The 19,912-nt window shown below is 64.4% G+C and overlaps 3 protein-coding genes and 1 long non-coding RNA gene across 10 annotated transcripts in view; 1 reads left to right on the top strand and 3 right to left on the bottom strand.

Moving 5' to 3' along the window:
- Lsp1 (lymphocyte specific protein 1) overlaps positions 1-1,761 on the bottom strand; it is a 33,752-nt gene extending 31,991 nt beyond the window's left edge. Inside the window, exon 1 of the mRNA XM_071615947.1 lies at positions 1,568-1,761. Within this exon, the coding sequence (XP_071472048.1) occupies positions 1,568-1,635 (68 nt within the window). The 5' untranslated portion in view covers positions 1,636-1,761. The remainder of the gene's footprint in view (positions 1-1,567) is intronic.
- On the top strand, positions 1,156-9,990 carry LOC114106566 (uncharacterized). 4 transcript variants are annotated; one of them, XR_011708454.1, is made up of 7 exons: positions 1,156-1,470; positions 3,182-3,339; positions 3,852-6,246; positions 6,349-6,573; positions 6,786-6,874; positions 8,678-9,302; positions 9,386-9,990. It is a non-coding gene; the product is annotated as an uncharacterized lncRNA (long non-coding RNA). The 4 variants fall into 4 exon arrangements; XR_011708453.1 differs by lacking the exon at positions 9,386-9,990 and having other exon boundaries at positions 8,671-8,963; XR_011708455.1 differs by lacking the exons at positions 6,786-6,874; positions 9,386-9,990 and having other exon boundaries at positions 8,678-8,963.
- A 1,690-nt stretch (positions 9,991-11,680) lies between these two features.
- Positions 11,681-12,857, bottom strand: Tnni2 (troponin I2, fast skeletal type). Its single transcript, XM_027953566.2, has 5 exons — positions 12,664-12,857; positions 12,455-12,583; positions 12,260-12,349; positions 12,009-12,185; positions 11,681-11,912 (listed from the first exon to the last, which is right to left on the bottom strand). The coding sequence occupies exons 2-5, from the start codon at positions 12,575-12,577 to the stop codon at positions 11,817-11,819; spliced, it is 486 nt and encodes a 161-aa protein (XP_027809367.2). The 5' UTR covers positions 12,578-12,583; positions 12,664-12,857; the 3' UTR covers positions 11,681-11,816.
- Positions 12,850-19,912, bottom strand: part of Syt8 (synaptotagmin 8) — a 42,633-nt gene continuing 35,570 nt past the window's right edge. For 2 of the 4 annotated variants that reach the window (XM_027953564.2, XM_071615946.1), the window contains 8 exons: positions 17,616-17,855; positions 17,362-17,525; positions 16,838-16,936; positions 16,593-16,751; positions 16,359-16,526; positions 16,170-16,275; positions 15,954-16,087; positions 15,559-15,861 (listed from right to left, as the gene is read on the bottom strand). In XM_027953564.2, coding sequence (XP_027809365.2) covers positions 15,628-15,861; positions 15,954-16,087; positions 16,170-16,275; positions 16,359-16,526; positions 16,593-16,751; positions 16,838-16,936; positions 17,362-17,525; positions 17,616-17,787 — 1,236 coding nt within the window. In that variant the 5' untranslated portion in view covers positions 17,788-17,855 and the 3' untranslated portion in view covers positions 15,559-15,627. Of the gene's footprint in view, positions 13,257-13,437; positions 13,468-15,558; positions 15,862-15,953; positions 16,088-16,169; positions 16,276-16,358; positions 16,527-16,592; positions 16,752-16,837; positions 16,937-17,361; positions 17,526-17,615; positions 18,000-19,912 lie in introns of those variants that run through there. The other 2 variants (XR_011708452.1, XM_027953565.2) reach the window with 2 other exon arrangements.

Here is a 19,912-nt window from a genome sequence, read left to right as displayed (position 1 = left end):
TAGTCTGTGTCCTTCTATGGGTATGAGGTGGCAGGAGTGAAGTCCAGCACCGGGGACGGCATTGACGTGAGGACACACTTCCCGGCCGGGACACAGCTGTCACCCAGTCACCCTGCTTTCAGAACCAGCAGCCTGTGTGCTGGGGGGGGGGGTATACAGACCTGGCGGGGTGTGTGCCGGCCCTCCATGGCCTCTCGTGCTGCACGTGCCCCTACCTGGAGGAAGGCTGCATGGAGCCCCTCCAAGGGGCCGGGTGGCCCTGACAGCCTGGGCCAGGCTCACACGTTCTGAGCCAGGGCCAGCCCTGGCCTCTGCTGAGCCTCCGATGCTCCTTCTGCTGGTCAGGGTCCCTCGGTAGCCCACAAGCCAATTCCAGATTGGCGTTTGCAGTGAGTGGCTGAGGGTAGACAGTCCTCCTCCGCCCTAACCCCCAGACGCACCCAGCTCCCCTCTCTGGCCTGCTCGTGGGCTCAGACAGAGCTACCACCTGCCATCTGCACAGGAGCAGGGGCCAGGATCCGCTTGGCAAGACCACCCGAGGTTGTGGAGACCCTACTGCTTAGATGGGGCCCTCCACACGGCAGCATACAGCAGGGCCCTGCTGGTCACCCTCTACCCAGCAGCCCTGCAGCCGGCAGCAGCCGCAGGCCCCCAGGGGTCTCGCCATCTTCCCCTCACCTGTGTCTGGCTCCTTCCCTTCCACACACCTGGGCAGCAGCCCCACTGTCCTTCTCTGGACCAGCCTCGAGTCCCCCACGGGCTCCCCACCCCTGACTGTCAGAACGTGCTCCTCTGCTCCTCAGCGCCCTGCCTGCCCCCAGGTCCTCTGAGACGGATCCCAGGCAACTCAGGCCCATGGCCCCACTGGGCCTCCATGCCTGACCACCAACAGGCCCTCCAGGGGCCCTGGGCGCCAGGCCCAACGCTCAGGCCCACCCCAGCACAGGATGGGTGCTCAGTGTCTCCTCGGAGGCTGCTGCCTCCAGACCAGGCTGGAGCCCCGTCCCTGCCCGTTGCTGCCCAGCTCTGGGGGTACAGAGGTCTGTCCTTTTTTCTTTTTTAGTGACCCACATGCCTCTGCCCATGTTCCCCTAAGATCTCAGCTGCCCAGCACCGTGCCTGACGCTCAGGACAGGTGTCTGCCCACATCCTTGGGCTCCTCCATCACCATGGCCAGAAGAGCTGTGGCCAGGTAGCCCTTCTCCTGAGGCCGGGCCAGCTCCCAGGTCTCGGGGCAGAGCAGCTTCTCTCACGGGCCTGTGGGTAGGAGGCCAGGGTCCTGGCCCAGGGCGCCCCGCCTCACTTCCTCCCACAGCAGGTACTGCCTTCTGCAGCCAGGCAGGCCACATCCTGGCTCCCACAGCCCCGCCGTCCTGGCCCTGGACCTAGGGCCCTACAGACTCGTGGGGGAACTGGCCTCCCCAGTGAGGCCGAGTTGCAGAGGGAGACCGAGGGTCACCCACCTTCTTGGTGAGAAGGGCCCGGGAGGAACCCCTGGAGTAAGCGTTGTCCGAGACTCTTACCCTCAGCAGAGCTCCCAGCCCAGGCCATGGCCGCAGACCCTTACCCTGTGCCTTCCTCTGCTAGCAGATCTTCCTGCTCCTCAGAGCCCAGGTCGCTGGGAGCCTCTGCCATGGTCCTCGCGCCTGGCCCCAATCCCTGCGCACTGTGTGCCGTGACTCTGTGTGTCTAGCAGGCGCGCAGCCGCCTGGGCCCCCACCCTGCTAGGTTTCACTTCCTCCTTGATGCACGTTGAGGTTTGGGACCTATGGCTTGGGCTGGGGGTTGTGTTTTAATCTGTTGCTGCAACAGGAGAGGAAAAGAAAAACCCTAAAACCCAAGCAGCCATCAGGAAGTGTTAAGTAAGCTGCCGTCACCCAGGGTGACCAGAGGGGACGAGGGCAGGGGCGGGGCCCGGCAGCTCCCCGCAACTCAGTGCAGGTGCAGCCGGCTAGGACACCCCGACACCCCAGGGCCCCTGCCAGCAGCCCTGGCCCCCAAGTGCATTTGTGAGCGGCTGCTTCTCCCCAGAGCATTGGGAGCTGATTCACCCTCCCTAAAGCACCGCAGAAGCACTTTAGCCTCTGCATGAAGTGTTCCCGAGGCCTGCTCTGCTTGTGCCCGCTGCCTGCAGGGCCTGCTCTGCTTGTGCCCCCTGCCCTGCCGGGCCTGCTCTGCTTGTGCCCCCTGCCTGCCGGGCCTGCTCTGCTTGTGCCCCCTGCCTGCCGGGCCTTGGGAGGGCTCTGAGGTAGAGAGGGTAGGAGACAGGCCCAGGAGGCCAGGGGCCGCCGTCCACCCGCACACACCTTAAGTGGCAGCAAAGGCCCACGCCAGCCCCAAGCACGGGTCCCCACGCCACAAGCACTGGGCAGGCTTGACCAGGCAGGGCCCAGGGCTGCCAGGAAAGACCCAGGCCCCGTTGGGGTGGCCGCTTCCTCTCCAGCTGCCCTCCTGTTACATCAGCTGGACGTTTTCATCCTCACTCATGGCCCCCCGAGTCCCCTTGGTGCAGGGCTGAGAGTACATGTGGCACATGAGAGAGCCCAGTGGCACTCTGTGTGTCCCCCTCCTGAACCCACCCTAAGAGGTCCCCGTGGGCTCCCAAATGGCAGCCCCCAGTCACCCCTCCCTCTGGCCAGGCACCTGGTCAGCAGGCTTCTGCCCCAGCCAGTGTCCTGTGGTGAGACTGAAGAGGATGGTCAGGTGGTGGCCCGTGTCCTCCCTCTCCTCGTCACTGCTGGAAGGCTGGACCAGCTTCTGCATCCTCAGGGCCCAGACCCAGGCAGGGCCTCCCCGAGGGAAGAGTCCTGTGGCCTGAATATGTCCCCTACCTGCATGTGTTGGAAGCAGGTCCCCAGGACAGCATGTCAGGGAATTACAGGGACATCTTGAAGGAGATTTTGTCCTATAGCTCAGCAGTCTCTCTTAGGTTTGTGTCTCACCTGTGATGGCCTCTGCATGCCATGAAGGAGCACCACCTCTTCACCAACATTCAGCACCATGTTCTTGGACCTCCCTGCCTCCAGAGCCCTGAACTCAACAAACCTCAGTGCTTCATGAATTACCCAATCTGAGGCATTTTGTCACAGCAACAGAAAATGGATGCAGACCCTTAGGACCTGGAGGCCCACTGTGACTTGCCCAGTCCAACCCACTTTTTTTTTTTTTTCTTTTGGTTCAGGAGGTTAAACCCAGCGGTGCTTCACCACTGAACTACATCCCCAGGTCTTGTTCCCGCTGTGGACCGGTGAGGAGTCCTCGCTTCCCCAATGCTGAAGTATAACACCAGAGAAGCAGGCCAAGGCCCGTGGAGAGTGGACAGTGGAAGCTTTATTAAAGGTCAGCAGAAAGGACTTCTCCCCGGAGGAAGAAGGGGACCCGAAAGGCGGAATCCGTGGAAGGGGAGGTATCCCTCTTTTATAGCCAGCTTTCCCACACTCCTGCCCTGTTTCCCGTCATCTCTCAGTGATAGCAAGCAGGTGGGAAGGCCCAACAGGTGGGGGACAGTGGGCTGGAGGAGTCATCTGGGCAGGAAGGGCCTGGGCGGCTTTTGGATTAGCCCCTCCCTGTTTGCTGGGAGCTGCTTCATTAACAGTTCCAATGGATGGGCTTGGCCTTGGGGACATTAACATTTCAATTTCCCCAAGTGCTGCTCTGCTTTCCTGGACTCCATTCTCGAAAATGGCCTCCATTTTCTTTATCTCACTGGATATTAGACCCTATTTACCTAACTACACTAACTACCTATCTGTAAATCTGGCTTCAATATTAGGGGACAGAGTCTCACAAAGTTGCTTAGGGCCTCGCTAAAGGAGGCTGGCTTTGAACTTGCCATCATCCTGCCTCTACAGCCATGTGCCACCGTGCCCCACTGGACCTACTTTTTAACCCCATCTGAGATGGCAGTTTTTACCCTCCAAGCTTTAGCCAGACCCCAGCCCTTGAAGGAGAAACTTCCTCCCAGGCCTGGGGTGGAGCCTGCCCCCTCCTGTTATGTCTGCTGAAGTCCCGACCCAGGACCGCGAGGTGACCATATTTGGAAATAGGGTGATTGCAGATGTATCAGAGAAGGTGAGGTCACCAGGGCAGGCCGGCATGACTGGTGTCCTTGTGAAAAGGGGAAATCTGGTCTCAGACACCCACAGGGAGCACGTCCACAGAACAAGGAACCAAGGGTCGCGAGGAGCAGAGACAGCCCTCGCAGCTGGGAGGGACGGGCTGGCCCACGCCTGCAGGTCCAGCCTTCACCCGGTCCCACCCGTCTGTGGCGCTGCAGGAACTTTGGAAGCCCCTCTGCTTGTCCAGGGGGGTTGGGACTGCCCTCCCTGTCCTCCACACCTGGTCCCACACCCCTGCCCACTTCAGGACTGGTCTGCCATGAGGATGCTTGGGGCCATGTGCAGCCACCCCAGCCACAGGCCCCTGGACCCTCGTCACTCTCAGCAGACCACACTGGCCACCTCCTGCTTCTCAGAGGAAGTGGCAGCCAGAGCTCAGTGTCTCCTGTCACCCCACCCAGCCACTCCTTGAATCCTGGAGCAGGCGGGCTCCTGCCGCCGAAGCCCTGCTCTCCCTGGGCTCTCGGTCCAGCCATTGCAGATTCAGGCCCTTCGCTGTGGATGCCACCTGCCTCCGGGACCCGCCCTCTTCTCCAGCGCCCAGCTGCAGGCCTCCCACTGTCCACACTCAGAGCCAGAGCCACCCGCAGACCAGGCTGCTCTCCTCCCTCCCAGCCAGGACCTGGCCGCCGCCCTGTCACCACTCCACCTGGACCAGCGGGTGGACGGGGGAGTGTGTCAGGTGGGACCATCACCCATCGGGCACCCGCGTGAGCTCCTGAGCGGCACACTCCGTGCTGGTGGCGGACTCGGGAACTGGCTCAGGGACAGGCCCTGGGAGCTGAGCATCACCCCAAGATTCACACACGACTTTGCTTCACTGGGAATCGTTCCCTCCCCAAACCCCGAGGCAGCATGTGGGGGGCGGGACCTTGCCACTTCCACCCACTCCTCAGCCCTGGTGCAGGGTCCAGCAAGCAGCTCATGGTCAAGGGGACGTGCGAGGGGCAGAGGGCAGCCCAGGTGCCGGTGCAGTGGGAGATGACGTGGTGGGGCAGAGGGACGCGCAGATGGTCTGGGTGGAGTGACACAGAAAGCGTACCAGGTGGGGCGAGGTGGCCTGGGGCCCGGGAGAGCTGGGTGGAGCCTGAGGGCCCGGGACCATGCTTTGAAGGAGAGGAGCTGGTTGAAGCCAACGTCTGCAGCTGTCCCCATGGCTGAGCAGGGGACAGACAGCGGACCAGTCCTGAAGTGGGCAGGGGTGTGGGGCCAAGTGGGGGCGTGGGGGGGCTCCAAGAGGCGCTGAGGAGAAGGAACCGCCCCACCCTGTGGGCAGAGGGATGCGGCAAAGAGACTTCCAGGTCCTGGCTGGGAGACAGGTGGGCACTCGAGGTGGGCAGAGGGGTGGCAGGTGCGAGGTGCTGTGGCCTAAGTGCTTGGGTCCCCAGGGTCAGACGGGGGAGCAGGGAAGCAGCCATAGGTCCTCTGAGGGGCACGTGGAGGCCCTGCTCCTCCAGGATCCCAGCAGCCCAGCGGCGGAGGGGAACTGGCCAGGGCCATGCGTCCCTTGCCCTCTGCCCTCCGCCCTCTGCCCTCTGCCACGTGGGGCTGCAGAGACAAGCTGCCCGAGAGCCCTCACCAAACCCCAGATCTGCCAGAGCCTTGGCCCTGGACTTCAGCTCTCAGAACTGGGGGAAAGGCATTGCTGTCCTTTATTAATCCCAGGCTTGGCCTTCTGTTGGCAGGAGTGGACATGGGCCCTCTCCATGGGACATGGGGCAGTGCGTCAGGGCCACACGCCGAGGGGCAGGTGTGGCAAGATGGGTCAGAGTGGATGGGGTGATGCAGGAGGAGAGCCCAGGACCTGGGGACGGGATCCAGGCGTGGACACCACACAAGGGGAGGGTGGCAGAACCGTGACTGCATCCTGAGCAGCAGGGCACCAGTGGGTGCCAGGGCTCCGGCCTGGGCCAGGGGGCTCTGGCCTCACCGGGCAGGCTATCGGGTGTCTGTGGCGTGGCTTGTCCTGGGGGAGCGAGAGGGCCTGGGTGAGGTGGCAGCGCCACACCTGGGAGCCAGGAAGCCACAGGGCACAGAGCCAGAGCCACCTGGCCGCTCACGGAAGTGTCCGCAGGACAGAGCAGCAGAGGGACGCGGAGGGGCTCAGGCCCAGGAGAGGGCCTCTGAGGTGGGATGTCGTGCAGAGTTGGGAAGAGCTGGGCTGGGGGGCTGGAGGGCGGGCCTGCACCCCCAAACATGCCCAGGACGAAGCCCTCACCCCGTGCCTTAGAACACGACTGAGAATGAGCCAGGTCCTTAAAGAGGTGATCAGGCTGAGACGCGTCACCAGGTGGCCCATCAGGACAGACCCCGAGGACTGCGTGAGGACATGGGGAGGAGACGCCGCGGCACCTGGACCCAGACTCCAGCCCCAGGACAGGGACAGTGGTGGCTGTCTGCTGCTGAAGCCCTCTGGGTCTGCTGTTGTGACTGCCGGGAGCTCACACAGAGTCAGGTCAGTCAGGGAAGAAAGATGAGCTGCCGTAACAAGCAGTCCCGCACCTCAGAGGCCAGCTTCTCCCTGCCGAGTGTTCTCAGGCCAGGACCTGGGGAGGGGGCTCCGCCACAGTCACCCTAGGACCCCAGGCTCCGCCCTCCCTCCGGACCTAGCGTGGTGGGCAGGGCTGGGGGTGGGCCCTTCCTGCTGACAGCTGCTCTGCCCCCCAGAAAACAGGCAGGAACCGCCCAGCCCAGTGAGGAGACCCCGAGGAGGGGTGGGGGCCAAGAGAGGCAGGACTCAGTGGACAGGCTGAAAGGTCAGTAGGACGAGCGCAGAGGGCGGCCAGTGGATTTAGGGACAGGTGAGGACCAGTTGGCGGACAGTGGGAGAGGCTCTCCAAGGGGCGGTAGCGGAGCAAAGAGGAAACAGTGGTATCGGACGGTGCTCATCCTAGAAGGTGCCCTGGGCGGTGGCATGCGTCAAGGGCCCTGGGGTGAAGGGGAGTCTGGCCTTGCTTTCTCCACAGCTTGGTGCAGTGGGGAGAGAGGCCCAGCCAAGTGACAGGCAGGGAGATTGGCTCCCCTGCACGCAGCACCTGAGCTGCAGCCACAGGACAGGTCCCCAGGACAGGCCCCAGTGGAGGGGGTCGCTGCTCCTTGGGCTCTGCCCTGAGGCCTCTGCTTGGGGCTGGGTTGGTGGGAACAGAGAGAAGGACCAGGCAGTGGGGCCTGGGCTGTGCCTTGTCTGCCCCGTTCTGGCTCCTCCCTGACCCCAGCAGCCTGGGGTAGTGCCAGACACCCGTACTGGGCACGAAGGGGCCTGGGCAGGAGGGCCTCCGAGGCCGACCTGGGAGGGGAGAGGTGGAGGTGGGGGTCCCAGGGTGCAGTCTCCCAGGGTGGGCAGGATGCAGCCTCCGGGCCAGGAAGGCTTTGAGTCAGAGAAGGGACGTTGGCTATGACAGGAGTGATCAGGAAGCGGGTGACAGGGACGAGGAGAGGAGAGGCCGTGTGGCTGAAGATGGTTGTCCAGAGCCGAGGGCCTTGCTGGTCGCAGCCAGGACACCAAGGGGCTGCCCGGCACAGCCACACCCAGCCCTGCAAGCTGGGGACTCTCCCTGGACACTGTGGATGACGGACACGCGAACCCCCGGCCCCACCCGGGGTCTGGGGACTTGTCTGCTGGAAGGGAAGTTACGGGGTATTGGGGTGTGTGCCAGCCCCTCCCCTGGCATCAGAGACACAGGGAATAGCTCCAGGTCCCCAACTCCAGTGGGGGACAGAACCAAACAGCTGAGGAGCGAGCGGGGAAGATCTGGGAGATGCCGCGAGACCGCAGAGCTGGGGGCCTGGGTGGGAGGGGACCCGGCGGAGGCAGGCGGGGCGGCCCCAGGAGGGGCCAAGCAGGCGAGGGCAGTGGGCCCTGGGGGTCCGGGTCTGTCCTGTGAGCCAGGCCTCCGTTCTCCACTTGAGGCTGTGCCGTCTGTGTGGAGCGGGCTTCAAGGAGGTGGGTGAGACCCTGGGAGGAGAGCCACTGCTCCCCACGCCGGCCAGGGCCCAGGGGAGCTGTTGACTGGGGGCCAGACAACACAGAGGCGGCAGGTCACTGGAGAAGGAGGGAGAGCCTGGTCTGCGTCCTGGCATCCAGTGGCTGAGGTGCCACTGCCCGTGGGCGTCTGGGGGGTGCTCAGCGTGAAGGAAGGACCCACTGCTGGCTCCCTCTTGACCAGCAGACCTTGCTGCCGTTGGTCCTACCTGTGCCCCAAAGGACCCTGTTGCCCTCGCTCTGTCCAGTGTGTGGCCTCTGCTCCTGCTGTCCCGGGAGGTGGCGACCCCTCCGGATGACCAAGAGGTCCACTGAGCAGTTTGGCCTCCTCTGAACACACGGGAGCTCCCCAGAGTGGGGCAGAGGCCTGGGTCCTCCAGAGCAGCGTGGCGTAGCCTCACCTGGGCCCCGGTTCCCTGGTCGGTGGCACCTTCCTGTCACATCTTGGCCTCTGAAGTCCCATCCACTGACTCCTGTTGGCTTTTTGCTTTATTTTTTTTTTTTTCCGTTGTTGCTTAAGAACTCTATAGCCTAAGATTTGGAGAAGTTTGACTTAGTAATAATCTCAAGTTTACAGGAAAGTTTCCGGAATGAGAATGGTACCAAGGAGCCGTGTGCCAGCACCCACACCCGCCCCATGTCCCCTCTGTGGTCCTCTCTGCCTCTGCCGCTCTCTGTGCCTGACCGCTCCTAACCTCCTTGAAGATTTACAGTCTGAGTGCGAAGACCCCCGCACTCAGCAACACCAGCAGGGGAACACTGAAGCGCCACTTTACCTCACCCCGGCTCTGTCCCGTGACCCGTGACCCTCTGCTTTATTTTATTTTGTTTGGACCATTTATGGATTTCCTGGTGCAAAAGAACTCAGACTCTTCTGTGCATCTCCTACCCAGCCCCTGCAACAGCTGTGTCTCCAGGGAGCCTGTGCCTTTGGCAGGGGACGGTCTTGGAGACCCGCCCTTGTGCCCCTGCGTGTCCAGCAGGAGAAACCTGAGTGTGCAGACCCACACGCGTCCACACACGCACTCCTGATGGCCTTGCTCACTAAGCCCTCTTTCCCTTGGTCTCTGGGAGTCACGATGTGGAAAGCATGGTTTTATGTGCCTTGTCCACTTCCCTCGGCATGTGGCCAGGCACAGGTCAGCTGTGACATCTGTGGCCTGCCCTCCTCCCTGACCTCCAGGCTCCTGCACCCCACCCCAGTAGGTGTGCCCCTTCCCCTCACCTCCCTGCCTCCTCCTGCCCTCGCCCAGCACATCTGCCAAGTCGTGCCCCTTGTCTCCAGGACACCTGGTCTGCGCCCCCGGCCACCCCCGCAGGCCCCGAGCCCACAGGCCCACGCTGCTCCTGCCTCCTCTGGAGCCCTGGAGAATGGCACCTACCTGGCTCCACGTCTCCCACAGCCACCAGGTTCTGGGGACCCAACTGCTCCAGTGTCTCCATCCACCTGCTTCCCGGGGTGACAGCGCAGGTTTGGATGCCATTCCCCCTCCCGTCCTCCTCCTCTCTGTCTGAGATCTTTCTAGAATGCAAACCTGGCAAGGACCCCCACAGGCCATGTGCTGGCTAGGAGCTTCGCGGGAATTGTCCTGTTTGGCCCCTGCTCTCTGGGGACGTACTCTCTTCCTGTTGGGACACCCAGAATCACCGCGTGGGCCTCAGGGCGCACCTGGCATGGGGGGGTGTGGGCTCAGAGCAGGGCCCATTTTGACACCTGCTGGCCTGGTCTGGCCCCACAGGTCTCAGTGGCTTCACTTATTCGTTCATGGGAAGGTTTTTCAGGCGTCCATATATCCACCCTCCAGCCCAACTCCATGGGCTCGGGGGCGTCTGCCCGTTCGGCTCCCTGCTTTCCCTGCCTACCCCGATCATGGCTGCCGAAAATCTTCCTTTGCCTTAAAATGAAAAGAAATTTCCCTCAGAGTCTGCCTAAACCAGAGAGGCGAGTCCTGCCCGTTGGGAGCGGGGTCCCAGCGTCCCGCCTCCTTCTTCTTCACCAATCTCCGAGGCCCCTCTGCTCTTTCCCTGGTGGGATGGCCTCCATGGCTCTGTGACATCTGTGGCCAAGCTCTGGCTGCAGTCTGCTCCTGGTAGCCACCACTGTGCCCCTCCTGTGCCCTGTGGGTGATGACCACTGGGACGAGGCCAAGGCCAGCTGTACCTGAGCCCAGAACACCTGGGTTCCTCAGGCTCAGCCTCCCTCCCTGATTGTCTCTGGGGACTGCTCCGACACCTCACCATGCAGGGTACCCAAACCCAGGCTGGCCTGGGCCCCACTCACGGGACCTGAGGTGCCTGAGCTCTGGACCTGCCCCGGTCACAGTGCCAATGCCTGTCCCTGCAGCTGCACCCACTAGCCCTCAGTCTCCTTCCTTGAACAAGAGCTTTCCCCAGAGGCCTGTCTTTCCCCTACAGGAGCTGGAGGGGTGGCCGAGGCACTAGGCAGAAGGCCCAGGGCTGGGGGCAGGTGATGAGGTTGGGGCTCCACTGCAGGATCCCCAAGCTGGGAAGGCCTCAGGGGTCCTGGACAGGCGTACAGTGGGCGCCCCAGGGCTGGGCAGGCCTGAGGGAGCTATTCACAGCGAAGCTGTCTTGGGCATCAGGCTGACCTGCAGCTGCCCTTCCTACCTCCAGGGACCCGACAGACCCAGCCCAGGACCTCTGGAGGGCTAGGGCAGGCGCTTGGCTGGCAGCCTCCCTGGGCTCCCACTAGAGATGTGTGCAGGGGGACTTTGGGGCCCATGGCACAGGAAGACTGACACCCAGCCTTGCTGTACCAACTCTTGTTAGGGACTATTGGGGACATTGTTCTGCTGCAGCCAGGGCCTGGGCTGAACAGAAAACAGGGGCAAGTGCCCTCTGGGCCCAGGGGTGGCCAGGTGGGTCCTGCTGTCAGTCCTAGCACAAGATCAAGGACCCAGCCCTTGCCTGGTGGGCATGAAGCACTGTGGAAGGGCCTGTGTGCCTCTGTGGGAGAGGCTGGGAGGGCCTGGCCCACAGCTCAACTTTGTAGCCAAGCACCTAAGCCAAGGTCCTACGTCCTCCAGTGTAGCCCTGCGCAGAGATGGTGAGGACTCAGGCCCCACTGCCCAGTCAGGGGGCAGGCACAGCATACAGGGAGGTCCCGGGCATGAACACCACCCCAGAGTGATGCTGGAGGAAACACAGGGACAGCAGACAGGGACTCAAAGTGGCTCCCGGCTTCTGGCCTTCAATGGGAGGGCAGCCTGGGGAGGGGCCTGCCTGCCATGGCCCTGCCTGGCCCTGCGTCCCTCGGAGTCGGTTTCTCTGAATCCCACCAGGGTCTCTGGATGGCAGTGCCAAGGAGCAGTGAGCTCACCTTGGGAACTCCCACTCAGACGTGGCCGGGCCCCAGGGCTCCGTGATGGTGGGTGTGTCCAGAGTGGCCTGGGGAATCCTGGGGCTGGTGCCAACCACGCCCAGCAGCCTGGGGTAGATTCCACATGGGGCTCTCCTGGCTCCCCCTTTTCCCCAAGCCCAAATCCGCTGCACCCTGAGCGCCCTGCCAGCGGGTGCTACGGCCCAGAGCAGGTGGGGAAGAACCAGACCAGACCAGGCATGGGTTTCCATCCTTTATTGACCACGGGCACGAGGCCAAGGCCAGCTGCCCCTGGGGCTGGGCTGGGCGTCGGGCGCCTCCCCAGCTGGGCACTGGGGTTGCGGGGGGGGGGGGGGGGGGGGGGGCGGCAGGCGGCCTAGGATTCCGTCTCGAACATCTTCTTCCGGCCCTCCATGCCAGACTTCTCCTCGATGTTCTTCCTCCAGTCACCCACGTCGCGCAGGTCCCGCTCCTGGGGGGGCGGAGAGGTCTCAGGCCCCCACCCACCAGCCCCGCGTCGCCCCGCCTCGGTGTCCCCTCCGTCAGGGGCAGGGCCTCCCGGGCTCACCTTCTCCGTGTCCTCCTTCTTGACCTGCTTCAGGTTCGCCCTCAGGTCCATGCACACCTTGTGCTTGGAGCCCAGCAGCGCCTTGAGCATGGCGTCCGCGGACATGCGCACCCTGCGCAGCGGGGGCCTCTTGAACTTGCCCCTCAGGTCGAACAGCTTCTGGTTCATGTCCTCCAGCTGCAGGGAGGGAGGCCGGTGGGTAGGCGCCCCCTGCCCCGCGCCCCGCGCCCCGCAGCCTGCTGGCCCCTCACCTCCTTGCTGCTCTTCTGCACCTTCACCTCCATGTCGTACTTCTCCTCCTCAGCCGCATCGATCTTGGCGTGCAGTTGCTTGCACAGCTCCTGGGGTGGGGGCGGGCAGCAAGTGGGCACCCTCCCCACACCTGGGGCCCACGGCCGCCCCTCCCCACCCCCGCACGCCCTCTCAGGGTGTGAGGAGCCCAGTACCTGCACTTCGGCCATGGAGCCCGGGAGGTGCAGTGGCGGGCAGTGCTCGGAGAGGTAGTTCTGCTTCTCCGTCTCCCGGCGGGCCTTCTCCTTCTCCTGCTCCGTGGCCGCGATCTGGAGCATCACGCTCTGCAGGGTGGGGTGGGGGCCGGCAGTGAGGGGCTGCAGAGACTGCACACCCCGGCGGCCCCCCTGCAGCCAGTACCAACCTTCAGGTGCTGTCTCCGGGCCGTGATGGCCCTGTTGCGCTTCTGCAAAGCGGGTCCAAGCGGGCAGAGTCAGGCCATGGCTGGAGTCCCCCCACCCCAGGAGTGGCCCAGGCAGGGCTCCTGCAGATGGTGCTGAGCCTGGTGCTTCTGAGGGGGTGGCCGTGTCCCCCAGGGCTTGCCCTGCCCCAGGGCCCATTCCCTCCCACCTGGGGCCTGCTCCCATAGCCAGGCCCTGTCCCCCCACGCAGCCCAGGGCCTTCCCGAGGACTCTGGGCCTGTGGCTGTAACACTGCTGGGAGGAACGTGCGGCCTGGGGGCGGGGTACAGAAGCGCGGGAGGCTGGGAAGGTGTGTGGGGTGCAGAAATTAGAAAGAAGAAGTGATTCTGGGTGTCCAGGCCCAGCCCACTTCCCCTGCCCCTAGGGCGGCAGGCCGCCACTTCCTCTCTTTCTTCAGTGCCTCCGTGGTTGGGGCCCTTTCCGTGGGGAGGGTCTTCCTTGGGCCTCAGGCCTTCAGGCTCTGCCCTCTGACCATTCTGAGGGGGAGGGTCGTTCCCTCCAGGTTTCAGCCCCCCAGGGGGTACTCACCTCCTCACTGTCCCAGGAGAAAGGAAGGGGGGAGGGGGAGAAAAGAGAGAGGTTAGGGCCCTGCTGGCAGAGTGTGGGCATGAGAGGGGCCTAGGGGCTCACGGGGGCCAGGGTGGTCAGGGGCTGCTGCTGGGGACATGTGAGGGCCGGGTGGGGGGCAGCAGGGGCCCTGCCCTGGTGCCACTTACTCCCCCATCCTGAGGTCTTGAGCTCCGAGCCTGTGGGGAGAGACAGGGCGGAGGCGTCAGGCCCTTGCCACCCGAGGCTGGCCAGGCAGGTGGTGAGGGCAGCAGCCTCCCGCTCGCTGGCCCCTTCCGCCTGCCAGCCCCAATCCGGCCTCCTCAGAGGGCAAGGCCCTGGAGTAGCTCCCCAGGGTGAGAAGCCAGGGAGACAGGGCTCCCAGATGTCCAGGCAGGGCCTGAGGAGAGCTGCAGCTGTCCCGAGGGAGTGGTGGGACGGGCCAGCACAGGTGGCTGCCCACATGGTGCTGTTATTTTTAACTCTGCTCCTTTGGCTTTGAACCCAAGTGCATGCAGGAGTCGCCCCAATGCGGCTGGGGTCTCAGGTCCTGGGCTCTTGACCTGTAAGCTAATGCCAGTGTCCCCAGTTGAGGTCCGGTCATCAGGGGCCTCTCCAAGACCCCTGCCCCATCCTGGCTACCTCCCCAAACGGTTGCTTCTCACTGCCTGCTTCGCGGAACTCCCCAGGGAGGGCTGCTGACAGCTGCCCCCACCACCCCAGGCCCAGACCCTGCCCCAGAAGTCCTCCTGCAAACTTGAGTAGCGCCTTGTCCTCTGGCCTCAGTGGGCAAGGCTGGGCCTCACCTAGAGTCGGGGCAGCAGAGCTGGGAGCGAGGTCAGGCCGGCAGTGGAGAGTAGGCTGGTGGGCCCGGGGGAGGGGTATAAATGGCCTCCCCCAGGCTGGGCCCCTGCTCAGAAAGGGCATGGAGACTTCCTTAGACCAATGGGGGCACAGAGAGCAGAGAGGCCTCCCCACCTGCCCAGGCCGCCTGGCCCGGCCCAGCCCAGGCACTTGCTGCTGGCCTCGTGCTGCCATCCTGTCCAAGAAGTCTTGGGGAGGGTGCGGTTGGGCTGCTCTATTTAGGGCTCAGTGACGAGTTCGAGATACCTCCCTTGTTCTTACAAGGAGCAAGGAGCCTGAGGACAGTGTGGGTGTCTTTGAGTGTGGCTCTTGGAGAAGCCCGCAGCTCCCACATCAGGGGAGCCTCCTCTACAGCGAGCTTGGCCCACAGCACCCGTCTGCCTGGGTCCACATCGGACCCCCTCCTGGACTCCCCAAGCTCTGCTTCCACAGGACTGCCTCACTGCCTGCTGAGTGGCCCCCCACTCAGATCCTACCGCCAGCTGACTGTTCCCCACTTCAGCCCAGGGCCGGCTGTTCAGGCAGACCTGGCCACGTGCCTCCCTTCTGGGGGAGACCGGGCCCCCAACCTCAGCCCCTGGGCCCTGAACAGTGACCAGGGCTGGGGTGCCACTCTTCCCTGGGCCTGAACCTTCCTCCTGCATGGTTGCTGGAGAAGGGTGGGGCTGGGCTGAGCCGCTGAGCCGCCCCGGCCTGCCACCGCGCCCTGCCTGCCTGCTGGCGCCTCTGAGAGACAACTCAGAACACGTCCTCCACCCAGGACAGCACAGCGACGCCCTGGGAACCTTCCTCTGACCTGTGGGGGCTCGGGGCCCCTCAGCCGCCTGGGCAGGCCCGCATTGCCCTTCTCACCCGGCCAGGCCTCTCCCCACCCGCCCCTGGGGCCCAACCCTGCAAAGGCCCCTCTCTGAGTGGTGGGGCGCTTGGCCCAGCCCCGAAGGCTCCCCAGCCCACGGGGATCAGAGAGACATGAGATGCAGGAGGCTTGGAGCGCTGAAGCCCTCCAGATGTGCGGGGATTAGGAGGTGCATCCTGGGCCAGGGCTGCTCCCCCAAGGCCCCCGAGCAGCTTCCAAAGGTGTCTACTGCCCCCTGCTGCCCGCACAGGGGAGGCCGTAACTGCTTGTCCCTGAAGGTGCCCCATCCCCTCACTCCACTGTCCCCGTCAACACTGTCCCCAGTTTCCACACCGAGTCCCCACAGGACAGCTCCAGCCCCCACCAGCTATTGCCAGCCCTCCAGATGTGAGGTCCCCACCGCATCCTGCTTGGACCCGACCCGAGCCTCTCGCAGGACCCTTCCCCTGCCCAGGGATCAGGGCCTCGGGAATCTGGAAAGGAGAGCCTGCTCCACCCTCGGGAGGGTCCACGGCTGAGGACAGAGTCCCCCGCTGCATCCCTGTCCCCCCAGGGCCCCCGAGAACACATGTGGTGGAAAGAAGGTGTTTATTACAGGGGGTTCCTGGGAGTGGGCTGGAGACTGAAGCTCAGGGTGCTGTCAGGAGCCGGGCAGTGGTAGGTGCAGTCGGGGCCGCAGGGCCAGGATGCTGTCCACCTCCCTGGCAGGCCTCAAACGGTGCCACTGAGCAATGGGCCGCCGGGCATGGGCCAGCATATCTGCCCAGTGCTGCAGAGGCTGGCCGGAGGCCCGGGAGCCGAGCAGCACCTTGCCCACAGGCTCAGCTCGGAAACGCAGACCGTGAGCCCAGACAGCCAGCACCAGGTCCACGCTCTGCTCAGACGGGCAGCACGGGGAGAGGAAGGCCTGGTCAGTCAGCCCTGCGCGAGGCCTTCCCACCCTGCCTCGGCCTCCCCACAGCCCACCTGGATCTGGCTGAAGGGCACCAGGAAGGTGAAGGCCTCGTTGAAGTAGGGGCTGGCCGCGCCCCTCCTGGCAGAGGTCTTTCTCCTCTTCCACTTCCTCCGGTTCACCATGAGCTGGACCTTCACGTAGGGCTCTGGGAAGACGAGAAGGGGCCCAGGACTGGGTCGAGCACAAGGCCCCTAGTCGTCTCCCGAGTGGGCAAGTATGGCCCTCACCTGCCAGTCCTGGACTCAGGCCTCGGGCCTCCAGCACAACCACTGTCAGGCGGCCTGAGCTGGGGACGTACCGCAGCGAGAAGCACAGCTCCCCGGTCTGCTCGGGCTGTGGGCACCAAGAAGGCTTCCGCTGGGGGATCGGCCTGGCCTGGGGGAGTCTGCCTGCACTGCTGCCACCCTCGGCCTCACCTCCTGGGGACCCGGCGGGCCCAGCTGGTACCAGCGTTCCAGCACATGCTGCGGGTCCACAGCTCCCAGTGGCAAGTGGAGCTCCCCCAGGGGCCGGTGCTCGGAGAAGGGCTGGAAGTCCAGCAGCCGCACGTGCAGGGTGGTCCGAGGCAGCTCTGCCTGCGGGACCTGCAGAGGGCTGTGAGTCAAGCCTGCCACCCCGGCCCAGGCCCACCGCCTGCCGCCCAGACTCACGTGGAAGCAGCAAGTTTCCTCAAACACGGGGCAGAGCGTACCGCGGTGCACCTTCGTCTCGTGCCCGTGCCTGGGCTGAGTGGAGACGCTGACGCGGGCATAGGGGTCTGCTGTGCCCCCCGCCCTCAGGTCGGCTGCCTGCTTCAGGCCCACCTTCACCTGGGAGGCAGCAGTGTGGGCTCAGCCAAGGCTCTCCCCAGCACCCCACTGCTCCCGTCACAGCCTCCTGAACCACAGGGCCTCACCTCCTCACTCCCCAGGTCGTACTCCAGGGAGAGCTGCAGGCGACCCCACTGTCGAGGGTCCTCCGGGTTGCCTTGCAGTCTGTCCACATCTGGCTGCACCTGGGTGGGTAGGGACAAGGGACCCTGGTGTGATGGGGATCATGCCCCCATCAGAGAACTGCACTCCCAAAATGTGGCTCCTCCCTGATGTGGGTCAAGCCTCCCACCTCCAGACCAGGCTGCCAGATGGGCTCACCTCCCGAGCTCAGCTCCGCCCCCACAAGGTTCCTGGAGAACCTGCTGTGGTCCCCTGTGGCCCGTGGGCCAGCCTCTGCCCCTGCTTTGCAACGCCCCCCTCACCTTTTTCACCCACTTGCCTTGCCGGGAAGGCCCTCTCTGCCCTGCTTCTGCGTGGGTCAGACTGTCCCTGGGGGCTTACCCCTAACTCCCTGTGCTTCCCTGAGCTCCCAGGAATTTGGCATGGCCCTCTCTGGGCTGAGCCAACATGGAGGTGGGCACCAGGAGGCACAGGTGCCTGCTCCTACCAGGTGGGTGGTGGTGCTGCTGCGGGCACTGCCCAGGCCCACGGCCTCCTTGCCTCGGGGCTGTTTCTTGTGGCGGCGACGGCAGCAACAGAAGGCACACAGCAGACAGGACACAGTGAGGGCACTGGCAGCCAGGGCCACAAGGATGAGTGCCCAGCGGGGCCCTAGGGGCAGGGACTGAGATGCCTCTGTGGACAACCTTGGACCAGCACAGCCAGGCCATCCCCTGCCCTGCCCGGGGTTTCTCCACTCACAGGGGATCCCAGCGATGAGGTCCGGAATGAGCCCTGGCAGAGCTGTGGTGCCAGCTGGGGCCAGGGGGCTGGAGGGACCAGGTGGGTGCCCCATCCTCCTGCCCTGCGAGATGGTCACGGCGGCCAGGTCACCTGGGAGAAGCGGCCACTCGGCTCCGGCCTGTCGCCCCATTTGCCAGGCAGTAGCAGAACAGGGGCTGCCTGGTCAAGGAGGAGGCTGGGGTGGCCAGGGGCAGGATTCTGGGTGCAGCAAGCCAAAGGGAGAGGAGCGCTGGGCCTTGGCCAAAGCCTGAGCAGGCCGCCTCAGGCCTGGCCTCACGGCCCCCTCCCCAGCCCCAGCCAACAGGCCCAGCCCCGGGCAGCCCCTGCCCTGCCCACGCTGGCCTTGGCCCACGAGATGCCTCTCCCCCATTGCAGGAAGTCCCCCCTTCCAAGAAGCCCCCTCCCTGCCCCTTTCCGGGTTCTGAGCTCTTCCTGGGGTCTCATTTCATGGGGTGGGAGTTTCACCCCCCTCCTCAGCTGGGGTCCACTAGGGTCTGCTTGTTCACGGGTGGACCTGATCACTGTGGCCCCAGGACCAGGGGCAGCTCGGGACCGTGGACCTAGAGCTCTGTGGGAGTCATGGCAGTGAGCTGGGGGTCCGGGGAGCAGGGCTGCACTGGCAGGGGCTCGTTGGAGAAGGCCTGGGCTTAAGGTGCATTTGTTAGACGGGCGCCAGGCCAGCAGTGCCTGGGGATGAGGGCGAGGTGGGGGCAGGCAGGGGCAGGGTGTAGCTGGGAGCGCCAGAACATTCCTCCACTCTGACGCAGCCCTGCCCAGACTCGCCTACCTGCCTGCCCCCACCCCTTGGCATGCGGGTGGGATGGAGGGTGGGGCACTGCCGTCCTGGGACTGCACCCCACCTGCCTGGGGCTGGGGAGGAAGCGCACCTGGCCAGGGTGGTCCCGCCCCCACGAATGGAGGACAGGGTCCCCAGCTGGGGGCTGGGGTTCCTCTCTGACCCTGGGGAGAGTCCTCTCTAGCTCAGCTCTCCCCCATCCCAGGGGCAGCAGCCAGCCAGAGTCTGGATTCCAGCCCTTGAAGCCTAATTCCAACCCGCGCACAGGAGCCCACAGACTTCAGGGGCCAGCCCAGGCCAGCCCCCCAGAACTAACCAGTTGTTGGGCCCTTTCACCTCTGAACCTGTCCCTACACACCATGGTCCCAGGGGTGAACCCCACCCCCCCCGTAGCATCAGTGTCTCACGGCCAATGGGCTGAGGAGCTCTGGCCCCAGGACACCCCTCCTCAGTGACCAGAGGCTGCACACAGGTTGACCCTGAAAAGTTTTCAGGAGAGTGGACCCAGGCTGGAGCCCACACTGCCTCAGAGCAGGGCCTGGGGCCTGGGGGGAACTGAAGGTGGGGCAGGCTTCCAGGGCTACCACCTGCAGCCCAGACCCCCCCCCCACTGAGAGGTCCTCCATGTTGGGTTAACTGCCTGTCTGTCCTTGCTCCTGAAATCCCTGATTTTTTGAATAAGAGGTTGCACATTTTCATTCCACGTTGGGCCCTGTAGATTCTATATCTGGCCATAATTTGGTCATGGACCCCAGTCCCTGATTTGGTTGGGGCTCCTCAGCCCAGACAGTCTGCCCCGAGACTCGGGGCACTGCTCTCCCTCTTGCCCGGGGAACTCCACAGCCCACACGTGGCTGGCAGAGCACCCCTAGTGGCTGCGGATGGAATGAGGTGGCAGGAGCCTCAGGAGGTCCCACCAGGTCACATGGGGTTCCTGAAGTAGGAGGCAAGGCCAGGTTCAAACAGCCTCCTGCTCCCTGCGTGGAACTCAGAGCCACTTTTCCCTTTGAGAAGCCAGAGAACACATGCTTTCTGTGACTGGAGCCGACTCCTGTGGCCTCCTCTAGCCCCGCTTGGCTGGGGGTCCTACCGCCCTGAATCTAAGCAGGGCTGGGGGCAAAGGGCGGGGATGGGGCCTGAACCGTGAATTGGTGTTGCCGGTCTGGCAGGATTCCTGGGCCGGCCTTGCAAAGCCAGTCCACAGGGGACCACAGGGGTTGCCTGGAGGCTGAACATGGAGGGTCTTGGGACCCTGGGGACTCCAGTTGCTGGGCTGGGAGAATCGCCAACCCTGCGGGGTCCCACAGGACCTCTGGGTCCCCATGGTGGTACAGGTTCTGGCGGGCACACAGCCACCAGGTGGCGCCGTCCACCCCACTGGTCCCCATCACCGGGCAGCCTCCAGCCTCCAGACTGGGCATCCAGGGGAAAGCACCCAGGGCAGGCCAGACAGGCCAGA

This window comes from Marmota flaviventris, chromosome 9 (assembly GCF_047511675.1).
Source record: "Marmota flaviventris isolate mMarFla1 chromosome 9, mMarFla1.hap1, whole genome shotgun sequence".
Taxonomy (NCBI): Eukaryota; Metazoa; Chordata; class Mammalia; order Rodentia; family Sciuridae; genus Marmota; species Marmota flaviventris.
Note: the sequence above shows the minus strand (reverse complement) of the source record. Positions and strands in the feature narration are given on the sequence as shown.